This window comes from Poromitra crassiceps, assembly GCF_964638095.1.
Source record: "Poromitra crassiceps genome assembly, contig: HAP1_SCAFFOLD_2133, whole genome shotgun sequence".
Taxonomy (NCBI): domain Eukaryota; kingdom Metazoa; phylum Chordata; class Actinopteri; order Beryciformes; family Melamphaidae; genus Poromitra; species Poromitra crassiceps.
In genome coordinates, this window is record NW_028150292.1 from 1 (window position 1) to 14101 (window position 14101).

The 14101-nt window shown below is 47.3% G+C and overlaps 1 protein-coding gene across 1 annotated transcript; it reads right to left on the minus strand.

The window, feature by feature from the left end:
- Positions 1-822: 822 nt before the first annotated feature.
- On the minus strand, positions 823-12995 carry LOC310772161 (tripartite motif-containing protein 46-like; the record flags this gene model as incomplete). Its single annotated transcript, XM_083664605.1, has 13 exons — positions 823-867; positions 1000-1089; positions 1311-1400; positions 1533-1667; positions 1976-2308; positions 2682-2803; positions 3826-4079; positions 6122-6217; positions 6496-6642; positions 7391-7589; positions 9274-9424; positions 10432-10693; positions 12972-12995. Coding segments are annotated over 13 exons (1948 nt in total), but the record flags the coding sequence as incomplete, so codon positions are not given.
- Between the last annotated feature and the right edge of the window lie 1106 nt (positions 12996-14101).

The window sequence follows — 14101 nt, forward strand, 5'->3', positions numbered from 1 at the left end:
AGGATGGCAAGATGGGAAAGGAAGAAGAAAAGGAATATGGGAATGGGCAGAGGAAAAAAGAAAATGAGTTATTAAGCATGTCATCATGGTAGGCATACTAATGCTTATCTTATGACTGATAGTAATAACAGGTGTGTATGAGTCTTGAATGGAGCTTGCTGTGTGCATACAATCTGATTTTCTGCTAGCTGTAATCAAGTTCTCACTGACTTCTTGTTTGCGATTTTCCCACAACAAAAGATAGGAGGTCCTAAAAGGAACGTTATACTTTGTCAGTTGTGGCGTTAACAAACTAGCCAGAGTCGACCACTTGATTATTTATAACTTGGTTGGTGGCATGGGTGCAATTGACCTTACCTAAGCCCCGCCCCCTTTTTGCTGCCTCTGTCAACTTCCCCCTTATACTAGACACTATAAGTCTATGGGCAGTTCAAACCACGCCCTCTTTCAACTCCAACTACTCCTCACCTGGCGCGGGCGTGGTGTGCAGGTATATCAGTGTGTTATTCTCACCTGGCGCGGGCGTGGTGTGCAGGTATATCAGTGTGTATGCTCACCTGGCGCGGGCGGGGTGTGCAGGTATATCAGTGTATATGCTCACCTGGCGCAGGCGTGGTGTGCAGGTATATCAGTGTGTGTTCTCACCTGGCACGGGCGTGGTGTGCAGGTATATCAGTGTGTGTTCTCACCTGGCGCAGGCGTGGTGTGCAGGTATATCAGTGTGTGTTCTCACCTGGCGCGGGCGTGGTGTGCAGGTATATCAGTGTGTTATTCTCACCTGGCGCGGGCGTGGTGTGCAGGTATATCAGTGTGTGTTCTCACCTGGCGCGGGCGTGGTGTGCAGGTATATCAGTGTGTTATTCTCACCTGGCGCGGGCGTGGTGTGCAGGTATATCAGTGTATATGCTCACCTGGCGCGGGCGTGGTGTGCAGGTATATCAGTGTATATGCTCACCTGGCGCAGGCGTGGTGTGCAGGTATATCAGTGTGTATGCTCACCTGGCGCGGGCGTGGTGTGCAGGTATATCAGTGTGTTATTCTCACCTGGCGCGGGCGTGGTGTGCAGGTATATCAGTGTGTTATTCTCACCTGGCGCGGGCGTGGTGTGCAGGTATATCAGTGTGTATGCTCACCTGGCGCGGGCGTGGTGTGCAGGTATATCAGTGTGTATGCTCACCTGGCGCGGGCGTGGTGTGCAGCTATATCAGTGTATATGCTCACCTGGCGCGGGCGTGGTGTGCAGGTATATCAGTGTGTTATTCTCACCTGGCGCGGGCGTGGTGTGCAGGTATATCAGTGTGTATGCTCACCTGGCGCGGGCGTGGTGTGCAGGTATATCAGTGTGTTATGCTCACCTGGCGCGGGCGTGGTGTGCAGGTATATCAGTGTGTTATTCTCACCTGGCGCGGGCGTGGTGTGCAGGTATATCAGTGTGTATGCTCACCTGGCGCGGGCGTGGTGTGCAGGTATATCAGTGTATATGCTCACCTGGCGCAGGCGTGGTGTGCAGGTATATCAGTGTGTATGCTCACCTGGCGCGGGCGTGGTGTGCAGGTATATCAGTGTGTTATGCTCACCTGGCGCAAGCGTGGTGTGCAGGTATATCAGTGTGTTATTCTCACCTGGCACGGGCGGGGTGTGCAGGTATATCAGTGTGTTGTTCTCACCTGGCGCAGGCGTAGTGTGCAGGTATATCAGTGTGTATGCTCACCTGGCGCGGGCGTGGTGTGCAGGTATATCAGTGTGTATGCTCACCTGGCGCGGGCGGGGTGTGCAGGTATATCAGTGTGTGTTCTCACCTGGCGCGGGCGTGGTGTGCAGGTATATCAGTGTGTGTTCTCACCTGGCGCGGGCGTGGTGTGCAGGTATATCAGTGTGTGTTCTCACCTGGCGCGGGCGGGGTGTGCAGGTATATCAGTGTGTGTTCTCACCTGGCGCGGGCATGGTGTGCAGGTATATCAGTGTATATGCTCACCTGGCGCGGGCGGGGTGTGCAGGTACACCTCCTCGCTGTACTCCCCGTAGCCCGCCTTGTTGCAGCCTCTGACCCGCAGCACGTACACGCTGTCCATCTCCAGTCTGTCAATCACAGCGCTGGGCCCGCCCACCTCGTCCATCCGCTGCCAGCCCCAGCGGGCGGCAGACAGTCCTCCCCTGATCCCGCCCCGGGACACCTGGACCACGCCCCGACGCCGATACTCCACGGAGAAGTGCCAGGCGGGCGAGGAGTCCTGAGGCAGCCGCCAGCACAGGAAGAGCTGGTCGTAAGCCAGCGTGCGCTGGGTGTCGATCACCGGAGCCAGGGGTGCTGGGGAAATAACGCGTTGAATGTGAGAGCTAAAAAAAAAAAAAAAAAATGCCTGAAAGCTTAATAATATACTCAAGTGCGGAGGTTTGGCTTGTCACAGTGTGGACTACCCTCTCCAATTCTGTCACTGCGCCGCATTCGCTTCTTATGCAATATTTTATGACATTTCTGCTTCATTGGACAGCATAAGTGGAAATTGACAGGAAGAGGAAGCGGGTGACGTGCAACGATAGTCGAAAGTCAAACTAGTGACATTGTGCGCAAATGATGCTCTTCAGCCCACTGAGCCAAGGAGAAACTTCTTCTTCTCCTCCTCCCCTCCCCTCCGCCCCGTCCTGCCCGTCCCCGTCTCCTCGGCGCCCCCCCTCCTCACCCTGGATGAAGTGCAGCTCTGTGAGGAGTTTGAGTTCTTTGGAGACGTCCAGCTGGAAGTGTCTGAAGGATGGATCAGCAGCCAGAGAGAAACACTGGAGACTGTCGATGGATTTACTCAACCTGGCAAGAAGGTGGGCGGCGGGGAGGAAGAGGGAGGAGGCGGGGTTAGAGGGAAGAGGAAGATGGGCCGGTTATGTGACACTTGCATCGAGAGGGAAGGGCGTGGGAGGGTGAGACAGCTTGATGAGGAGAGATGGGGCGTGCGTGATTAAGTTCAAATTACTCCGTTTTCAGGCAAGACAATGAACCGACCGGAAGAAAATTGTCTTGTAAATTATAGTGTGTCTTCCTATCTCCACCCACACACATATCTACTATTCTTCCAAAAGATACCCACTCTTACTACTAAGTGCATTAGCTCCATCTTGTGGCCATTCAGCTATTACAAATAATTTGGAGAGGAATGCAAAGAGAATACTAATAACTAATTGAACAACTATTTTTCTACTTTTACAAGCTGCATTTGTGCTCTGCAGACACTTTGAATGTGATTAAACATCTCCTTTCTCTGTCTTTAAAAATTTAAAATTAATCTCGGAAAGACAAAAAGAATGCATCTCAGGCCATGTTCACATTACAGGCAAATCCGATTTGCTGCTAAAGTCATTAATCATCATTATCTCGATTGGTTTCCCAAATCTGATTTGGCAGTGTGTCCGCACTGCCACAAATCTGATTTGGGCAAGTGTTCAAGTCGGATCTGTGTGTCCAGATACAATGAGCCTGTCTGCATGTTTGTGGCAGTGTTTGCATGTCTGCTCTCTGCTCTTCAAGTCCCCGCCTCCATGCAAAAGACACTCTCAAATCTGATTTGGGTGACCAGCGCGTCCACACTGAAGTCACATCAGTCGAAAGCAGATTGGAAACTACCTCCATAATGTGGTTTGGGACAAGTGACACAAATCAGACTTGGAGCGTCCAGACTCACAAAACCAATCTGGATAGAATCATGAATAGGTCATTAAAGTTCACAAATCAGATTTGGCCTCCTAGTCTGAACATGGCTTAAGACAGCAATGACCAAGAATCATAAAAACAAAGATAGTATACACAGCTAAAGATAGACAATAGAGCAGTCAAACCTGTTATGAGTCTGGCGGGCCGCCTGCACGAAGCAGGGCGGGTCTGGCTCCTTCAGCAGCTCCTGGGTAAAGGCCATGAGCCCCGCATGCTCCATCATGCTGCGTCGCTCGGCCACCTGGGAAGCCAGCGCCTCACCCCGCCTCTGCCGCGCCCCCTCCACAGCCTGCGTGAGCGACGAGTGGCGCTCCGCCAGCGCCGCCGTCAGGTCCCTGACACTCTGAGCCAGCTGCTCTCTGGCTGCCACACTGTTCACCTGGTGGTGGGCGGAGAGTAACACACGCAGACAAGTTGGGACGCATGTGAGAACTAACAAGCGGATGCCAGGTTACAGCACCTTATTAAAACAGGATAGTTCCGGTCTTTGATTACGATTGGCTGAGCCATGTTCGAAGCCGTCGTAAAAACACTCTATAAACACACACCTGCTGTGACCGCATCGCAGTGTTACTGGGCCAATTACGCGCGTGTTGCTGCGTCTGCGTGTTGCCTGGCAACCATTCTGCGAAATGTCGCTGAAGAACTACATTGCTTGGTGGAAGAATGATTGTTTGTTATCAATAAGTTATTGCCTTTTTGTTTTTTGTTTATTCTATGAAACCTTGCAATATGTAGTAACCGTTTTAGAAAAGCAATAAGCCCTGCAAGGCTGTGGTTTACATTGATTTACAGTTATGGGGATTCATTTTTTATTTCTTTGCTTTATTTGAGTCAAGTTTATTTATGGAGCCCTTTGTTTGTAGGTTTCCCATTCAGTGTTCTTCGAAAAAGAAGGTACAACACACAAAAGTCAAAGTTTGTGTGTACAGTGTATGTATATGTGTACTTGTCAGCACTATGTGTGACACTATGTGTACTAGTAGTCATCCAGTTCAGTGGTTCCCAACCACCGGGCCGTGGACCGGTACCGGGCTGCAACGCATTTGGTACCTGGCCGCGAGCCCGGTCCCAAAAAAAAGAAGAAGAAAAAAAAAGAAAAATGTACAAACAGTTTTTTACAAACTACAAACACAAATAAATGTCAACTTGAAACTATGTTTCAACTACCACACAGCCTATAAATATATATATATTTATTTTGATTATTTTGATTATTTTGATTATTATTATTATTATTATTATTATTATTATTATTATTATTATTATTATTATTAAAATTGACAACCGGTCCGCAACTTTTTTTCCATCTATCTACCGGTCCTTGGCACAAAAAAGGTTGGGAACCCGTGATCCAGTTGACCAAACAGTGACTATTTCATGTCATTGTATGGGTTAAATCTTGAAAAATAATTATCACATTTCTAACAAGCATTATTATGCAATAGTCTATCTATGGTAAACACCGGATCTAAAGTGCTTGTTTTGCGTGGCGTTGTTTTGCAGGTGGACAGAGAAGGTCTTTGCACACACAGTCCGATTGTTTTCGTATGCGTGTTTTTTAATCCGTCATCTGAAAACACAGACAGGTCCCAGCTCGCAAAAATCTATTGACTGATGCGGAAAAACGCAGAAAATCGAACCTCGTCCGAAAACTTAAATGACGGACGTAATTGTCGGACTCGGTGTGTCAACGATGATTGACACAAATTAGGTCGTATTCTTTTTTTTTTTCGTGCGTCAATTTCGGACGAAAATACGGACTTGGTGTGCAAAAGCTTTAATGTGTGTAAGCTTTGCAGGTGGACAGTAATGTGTGTAAGCTTTGCAGGTGGACAGTAATGTGTGTAAGCAGCAAAAACAGATTTCTTAATCGGCTGGACTGTTGGATTTGATGAATGTATCATGTGGCAAGTAATCAACAAACTCAATCAATCAATCAACTGCCGACTGGGAAGTGAAGTGCAAATTTCAGTCAATTTATTTCACAGTAGGTTTTATAGAGCAGTATGTTTTATGATAGAACGATAGGTTTTATGATAGGAACATTTGAGGGAACATATGGATTCCCGTCATAGAAGCTAGTAAAATGGACAGACAGGATGCTAACCTACAGACAGTTTTTAGCCACGAGCAAAACGTATGGGTATTTAGTTGATGCCTGCTGTTAATTCTTTGTTCAGTGACGCTTTGTCTGCGCATTGTATTCACCTTTTTCACTTCCCACCCAATTCACCCATTTTGTGTCTAAAAGGCAGGAAGTAGCACAGGTGCAAGCAAAACATTAATGAGGGTTTCCAACAACTTCCAATGACATTTAGGTGATCCAGTGCCGGGGCCCTCGTTAATGTGTGTTACTACCTGCCTTTTAGACACAAAATGGGTGAATTGGGTGCGAAGTGAACGAGTCTAATGAGTCACCTCAGTCTGAGTGATGGCACTCTCCAGCTCGGTGATCTGAGACAGAACTGTCTCCTGGTTGGACAGAATGTGGTTCATCTCCTTGGTAATCTTCTCCTGTCAAATAAACAGCACACAACACAACAAATTGACACCAGATCGTGTTAATCCTCCTAATACAATGTATTACATTAACTCGGTCTCAGTCTCTGATGTATGGCAGTTTTGTATAACTATGTAAAAAAAACTATAAAAGTAACATGATACATTCATCTGTATATTTGAAACACTGAATCATGAACATCATCACTATGTCCAGCTTGGGCTGGGTTTATCAGAACCATCCTACAACCAAACCAACAATGTTGCATGACATCAGAGTCCCAGAGTCCCACCTTAAGGGCTTGGTGTGCGTGTGCGACGGGCATGATCTTGTGTCCGGTGTGGACGCGGCGCAGCTTGCAGAGAGGGCACAGCAGCCGCTGACAGGTCCGACAGTAGAACTGGAGTTTCTCCTGGTCATGCTCCGGACAGGTCAGAACCTGGGAGGAGAGTCAAGTCCAATCCAATCCAGGCAAAAAGTGTGTAAAGAACAGAGGTGAGAAGGAGGAGACCATTTGCAGGGGATTAGGAGGATCAACTTCATCAATTTAAAATGTTAACTTTTTTGTTAAACACTTTTACAATAAATAATATAATAACTTTGTTTTGTTTCGGGAAACACTGATCTGTGGGATCAAATAACATAATGATGATCCCATAGGCATCCAGGATTTGAGCGAGGGGGGTGGGGGAGGGGGGGGGGGGCACCTTTTTCCAAGCTTTGTCTGGGGGGAGGCCCACAGCCTCAGACTGGCCTAGAGTGCCCAGAATGCAATGGAGAGCTAGCCTGACTCCGCCAGATGGGGGCGGCATTGTTCCACAAATTCACAATCCCACCTGGTTGTTTGGTTGTGAAACAAATGTGAATGAACTTACATCCATCTGGCAGCGTCAGGTTATTGGAGAGCAGCACTCCCTGAAAACCCCACAGTGCAGAATTGGTTGTCATGGTGACAAGGTTGAAAATAAATGCCAAATCACCAAATCATCAGCTCTGCCCATGGATGTTGAGTTACCTCCCCCTATCACCCCCCCCCCCCACCATTAATTTTTTTACCCTTTTTTATAGTTTCTATGTCTGTAATACACTTTGCAACTTCTTTTGTTGCTGTTGTTTTAAGTGCTATGAAAATAAAGCATGTCATTTTTTAGTCTTACATACAACAGTAATATACGTGCGTGTCTCACCTTTGGTCTGAAGTTGAGTGTGGGCTGGACGTGTTCGTGTTGAGCCCGCGGCGTCCCCCAGGGGTGATAGAGCTTGAAGCACTCGTTACAGAAACTGGCCCTGCAGTCCGCACAGCCCTTCGTGGCCTCCAGAGCCTGCGGAGGCTTACAGAACTGGCACATCACAGCCACACTGCCCAGGCTCACCGTGTGCCTGTACCTGAGACGGGAACGGAGCGGTGGAAAGAGTCAGGCGCAGGAATATGGAAGAAAGGCAATGACAACAAAATAAGACATCGTGTATACATGTGTTAGTGATGAAATGGCATCTTTACTTCCTGGATTTGATGCGTTTCTTGTTGAAACAGGATGTTGGGGGTGGGGCATATAATGCAGCAGAGAGGGGTCATTCAAACCAATGCAATGGGAGTCATGGCGAGAAAGGCAATGTTGGGAGGGGTGCAGAGGGGCGGGATTGTTCAAAAATCGGATGATTTTATTGGTTCGAAATGTATACGCCTACTAGTGCAGCATGGGGTCACCATGAAACTGTGTCCTCCAGGACCAGTCCCGGCGTCACGAGGGGGCGTGAGGGGGCATCGGGGGTGATGATTGGTTGTGTGTAGGCATGAGGCAGAGTGTTTTGTAAAGCAGGCACTTGGTGGCTGTGTTTGTCTAATAACTTGTCTGTAATGATCTCAAAGAGGAGAGGCTCTTTGGAAGACTGCCATATTGGCATAGCAGGCACAATGAATTGCTTGGTGGCTGTGTCTGTCTAGTAACGTGTCTGTAATCACGGTAAAAATGCTGCATTGGCGCCTAGATAAGGCAACTGGTCTGCTCATGTTTTTCTAGCTTAGATCCATTTAGAGTGGACGTCACAGGGTTAGTTGCGCACGCATCGCCGTATCCAAAACTGAAGCTGAAACGAGAGAGATCCCCAGAATACAGGAAAAAGACATCTTGTGCCGTATGCGTATAGACGCTGGACATTCCCGCTAGGAATATGACGATGTCCGGCACTGAAACTTTGCGATGTAATTGGATCCTAGACCCATCCTGACAGCGAGTACGGGTCAGGAAACCTCACCCCATTGAAAGAGTTCGCTTATTTGTGTAAGGTAACCCGTCTGTTGCTGGCTAAGCTTTAAAATACGTGGAGGAGGTGTCCGGATCTTCCATATTACTATGACAGCTGAACCCGCTAGTTGTAACTTTCTGCAACCAGTTCGGCTCCACCCACAAAATACATAATCGCTGTTTACAAACATAAAAAGGGTCTATAGTGCGTTCCGTTGTCGCCCCTCTTGGAATTTCAACGCCCCCTCTCCTGTAGTGGGCTGTAGCCGGGACTGTCCAGGACCTAACTGGAGGTTCATTTCATAGGGAATATTGGATTCCTTTTTCCTTTTTTTTTTAAGCAGTTGGTTTCATTCATATTAAATATATCTTTTTCAAGATGGATCTGGCCAAGAAAGCAGCATCGATAACAAATACAAAAAATACAAAAACATACAAAAACAACATACAATTACGCGCCTGAGTATAAATTATTTCAATTAATTATTAATTGAAAACCGCATGAAAGACAAGGCTGGCGAAAACGCACTAAACGAGAGTGCGATCAATGACAATAGTATCAAATGGGTTACAGAGGTAACACAAAGCTGCCAGCCTCTGGAAGTGCACCGTCGGCCATAGTAGCCATGGTTGCAGTGCTCTGCTGGATTCTTCAACACCTCAGCTGCTGCTGATTCATTACACTCAGCATTTGGACACGTTCCCACACCTTCTTTTTTCACACCTAAAACTCACTGAGGCGGTTTGTCCAAGCATCATGGGCCCTGAACGCCCATATCACTGCATGCATTTTTTTTTTGTACACGGGTTTGCGTGGTACCTACCTCTCCACGATGCGCTCCAGGGTGAGGTTGCGAAGACAGTCGGTAAGGCCCTTCTCCCCCAGCTCCACGTCTCGGCCACAGGGGACGCAGGGAAACATCATCACCAGGGGCGGGCCTTCCTTACGCCGTCCCCGTGGATATGTCCCGTATCCTGGAGACCGGGGGGCTAGAGGGGGGGGACCACGAGGAAAAGTCAATAATGAGCAGAGCGAGAGAGAAAATGATAGGGGAGGAATGTGTCTACTAACACATCTATTCACCTTATGTAGCCCCGCCCACTTGACCCATTGTGTCATGACTTCCTGTTCAAAACGCCGGCTGTTTTACCTGCTCAAACTAGTCTGACTCACCTGGTCAAACCTAGTTTGACTCACATTATGAGTCAGACTAGGTTTATGAGTCACAGGAAGTATAAACACAATCGTAACTTCCGATTGTATTTACACTTCCTGTTAGTCTCTCAAGCCAGACTGTCTCTTCTACATAAGGTGAATAGACTGGTGCATATCGATCATGACTTAACATTGGAGTCAAGGAGGAAGGGTTTAGCTAACGTGTGAAGACACGTTTCTGTTTCTTTCCTCTAAGCTCCCTTTACTCTTACTGCAGGTGAAAATGTGTGAAGCACCCCCACCCTCCATTTAAATGAAGCATTGCGTTAGTTCATGCAGGACATGGAAGTCATAGGCTCCGCCCCAGCTGTAATCAGCTGACAGCCGCTGATTGGATAGGGGTTTTAAACATTCACCAATCACAGTCATTCTCACAACAAGGCGGTCCATTTAAATATGGCCTCCTCTTACTCTGATCTTGCTTCACCTATATGCTGCTGCTGGCAGCAGCTTTGCCTCCACCTTCCTAGCTCAGACTCACGCATGGCTCAAAGGTTAAACTGTATTCGTCTTGCTTTGGGCTTACTCCTGCATATACGCCTGGGGGATTCTGCATTGCGCTCCCTGTTCAGCTTAGCGTGCTGCTGGGATGCTTGAGAGGGAGCATCTTCTGTAAAGCGCGGAGCCATCAGCGCCTGTATCATTCCATTTGTGCAATAAATGGTCAAATCTATGACTAAAGTGTTCCTGACATGAATGACATGTTGGGACTTTTAGAGAGGAGAGAAAGCATGTTTTTTTTATCTAGATAACAGTGAATCCAAACCTGTGCGTAGCACGCGGTCAATGGGCCGCTGCTCCGCTTTGGGCATGGGCCTGCGCGCCTGGCGGGGGGAGCGGGTGTTGGGCGTGGAGGCTGGTGAGTTGGGCTCTGGAGGAAGATCTGGAGGCGGGTAACCGCTTGCCACCAAGACCTCGGAGGCACACATGAGGCAGACGCTGTGCTGGCATGGCAGGACCACGGGCTGCTTCACGATCTCCTTACACACGGGGCAGTGCAGCTCACGCTCCATGCTCTTCATGTTAGCCTGTCAGACGCAGAGAAACCAGGCGTTACCATCTGGTGGCTGAGAAAACGCTCTTTTCTTGCAGAGACATAAGTGGAGGATCCCAGGGTAGCCACTAGCCAAGCTAGCATTAGGGTGTATTATTCAAACTTAAATACAATTTGCAACCTTGCAAAACAGGCATGCAACATATAGAAAGGAACAATAGTGATGTGCGGACAATTAGCCTTGATGGAAAGTCAGAGAAAAGTAAAACACGCAAGAATATCCAGGTGTATTCATAAAGGTGAACAGACTAAGACAGGCAAAGGAACATAGCGTGATTTATTTGGTTAAAGTATAACCACAAAGCTGACAGAGCAGCCAATATAAATAGCTGTCCTACACGGGCCGATATAGGTGGCACGGCTCTTGTTAAATATGGATAAAGGAGGACCAGGCTTTAATTATTCAATCACTGCACACAGTGCATCCGTGTGGTTAGACTGCAGCTTTGCATTATGAAGATGATGTTGATGAAGGTGCATCCGTGTGGTTAGACTGCAGCTTTGCATCATGAAGATGATGTTGATGAAGATGCTATCTGGCCAGTGGCCACACATGACCACTGCTGTGTGCGCTGGCATCACCTGCCTTGTTGCAGCACTGCAATTACTCAATCAGTGGCACTTTATTCATCAAATGTACAAAGACTTGGTGTCAATATATTTCATAGCAACACACTGACACATGGCACAAGAAGGAACAGGACCTCACCTTTCAGATAATGTTATCCGTTTACATAAGATACAGTATAATTATGGATGTGTTTTCTTTGCATAATCCACTAATAAATCCATATATTTATTTTTTATCAATCTATATACATGCTATCTATTTCAGCAGAGGGGTTGGAGCACGGGAGCAGTTAGCGCTTCGGACACATTAGCTGTTGAGCGGACAGTCACAGGACAGTCACTCTCAACTGCAAGGCCACCTTGTCACCTTTATCATCATGAAGGTCAAAGACAGATAACCGATCTGACCCATTCTCAATCGTCCTACAACGGAACGAGTGACAATTATGATTTTCCATCCATCCATCAACCGCTTCAACCGCTTATCCGTGATCAGGCCTAGGTTATGTTTTTGTTCAGCACAAATGTTGTGTTGTCTAATAAAGTTTCTGAGCAAGCCATTCCAATCTAGCCACGTCGGTGTGTTTCGCCTTTGCGGATGCCCTTGACACACCTTCTGTCCAAATGATAGCTGAAACTGTTGCCCCGTGCAACTGTTGCAGTGTCACTGGTGTTACATCTACATCACTGACACTACGAGTTAACTTCAAAATCAGGCCAACGCAGATTAGACAGACTGGCTTTGCTGCAAAGGGATTTGAGATGAGATTGCATATTTATGATGTGATGTGACAGGAATGTTTCACAAATGCACCTTAAAAAAATATTGCTTTCATCTTTCTTTCTTTTCAATGTGTCATTTGATCTGCTCCTTGTGTAATGCTCCTTGTAGCGCTGCTAAATGTTGTGTGACTAGACTAATTAAGAATCGATGATTCTCTCTCTGCACGCTGCACCGGAGTGAATCTTGCTTGCTGCTGGACAGGAACATACACTGCATGTCCACGTGACCATAAGCACGCTATAGGCATCCCCACCCGGCCCCCACCCCACCCCCTACACACACATGCACACACGCGCGCGCGCGTGCGCACACACACACACACACACACACACACACACACACACACACACACACACACACACACACCATTCAATCGGCAGCTGGATTACACAGAAAGCCACTTAACACACCCATGTTGATCGAATGCCATAAGAATGACAATCCTCCCTGAGATTTGAACATGTATATATAGGCTATAGCGTGTCTCTAATAGTCATTTACATAGGATATACTGTAGGTAAAGGAACTGTCACTTCCATAGTTGTGACAGAATTAAACAGGCTATGCCTACAGCACTAGCACAACATAAATCAATAGGCCTATATTAAATCACACAATTAGTCTAATTAAGAAGCTATTTTCTCCCTCAGTCCACCTCAATCTTCCCGTCTGTGTCATTCCTCAATGTCAACCTAGCCTCTCTCTCTCTCTCTCTCTCTCTCTCTCTCTCTCTCTCTCTCTCTCTCTCTCTCTCTCTCTCATGAATTAGCCTATCGCAATTTCAGGAGCGCATGTTGCCCATCATGCACCGTTTATTGTCAAATTTCAGTAATGGCGCACTGCCGGTGTCCGGCCGGCGTGCTGAGCAGAACATGGCGATGCGACAGCACATCCTTACCTTCACCTGGAACCTAGGCGCCATGACAGTGGTGGACTGCGTGCACATTTCCAGCAAGGGGAGCGATGCTTGTTGGAGAGAGGGGAGGGGGTGTGTGTGAGGGAGATGCACCGCTCTCTCTCTCTACAGCTGTGCAACAGCTAGGGGGGAAGTCTGTGGCTCATCTACGATTCAGAATTATGGAATTGTGTCGACCCCCCCCCCACCCCTTATGGTTTCCACTGCATCAGGGCTGTTATGCACAATGCACATGGAGAGACCTGCAGATGTGCAGAGATTGAGCCAGTCCATGATGGTGCATTGTTCCCATCTCTGCATGCTAGCTAGTGTGTTACATTCTAACAGGCGATGCTACATGCAGCCTAACCTACTTTCCATTATTTTGCCTCAGCAACCCAGGGGCCTGGTTCCCTGCATCCCGTCTCCATGGCAACGAGTACTCATCCAGTGACCGAACCCAGAAATAAAATAGCCCAGGCTACTCCATTTATCATCCACCCCTTCTAAATTCGGGGAAGTGAACCTACAAAGCCAGTGCATTGCATTTTATTTTATTTTATTTGAAATTTCCTCAGTCTCCCTGCAGACCATGACATGTCTTAAATTCCATTGAATACAACCTATGAATTCAATATTTATACGTCCTGTGAGTCGTTAAAATGACGAAGAAAATGCGGGTTACACCAAAAAAACTAAAACTCTAGGCCTGCATACGGCCAATGATTTGCTATGTTAGGGCACTGATGTGTTAGGGTGCTATATAAGCAGGCTCATATATTTCATGTGTTGATTGATTTGAATAAAACTAGACTGAATGCAGGAGAATCAAAAGCATGTCTGTCAGTCAGGAGTGGTCCGACAGGTGGACCATGCAGAGAGCCGTTTAATTCTCCGGCGCTCCATTATGGAAGAAAATAAAATGATCATATTTAACGGGAAAATACAGAGCGCCAGTTGGGGCTGTAGTAGGCTATGGTAACCAAACATCCAGTGACAACACAAACACATGCAGATGCGGAATTTCTACTCACACTGATACGAACCAAAGCGTCCATCGTCGATGTGGTCGTTTTCAAATCCACCTCTGCCATTTTAAGAACCCCCCGTTGTCATCATCTCGATAGCAGCTA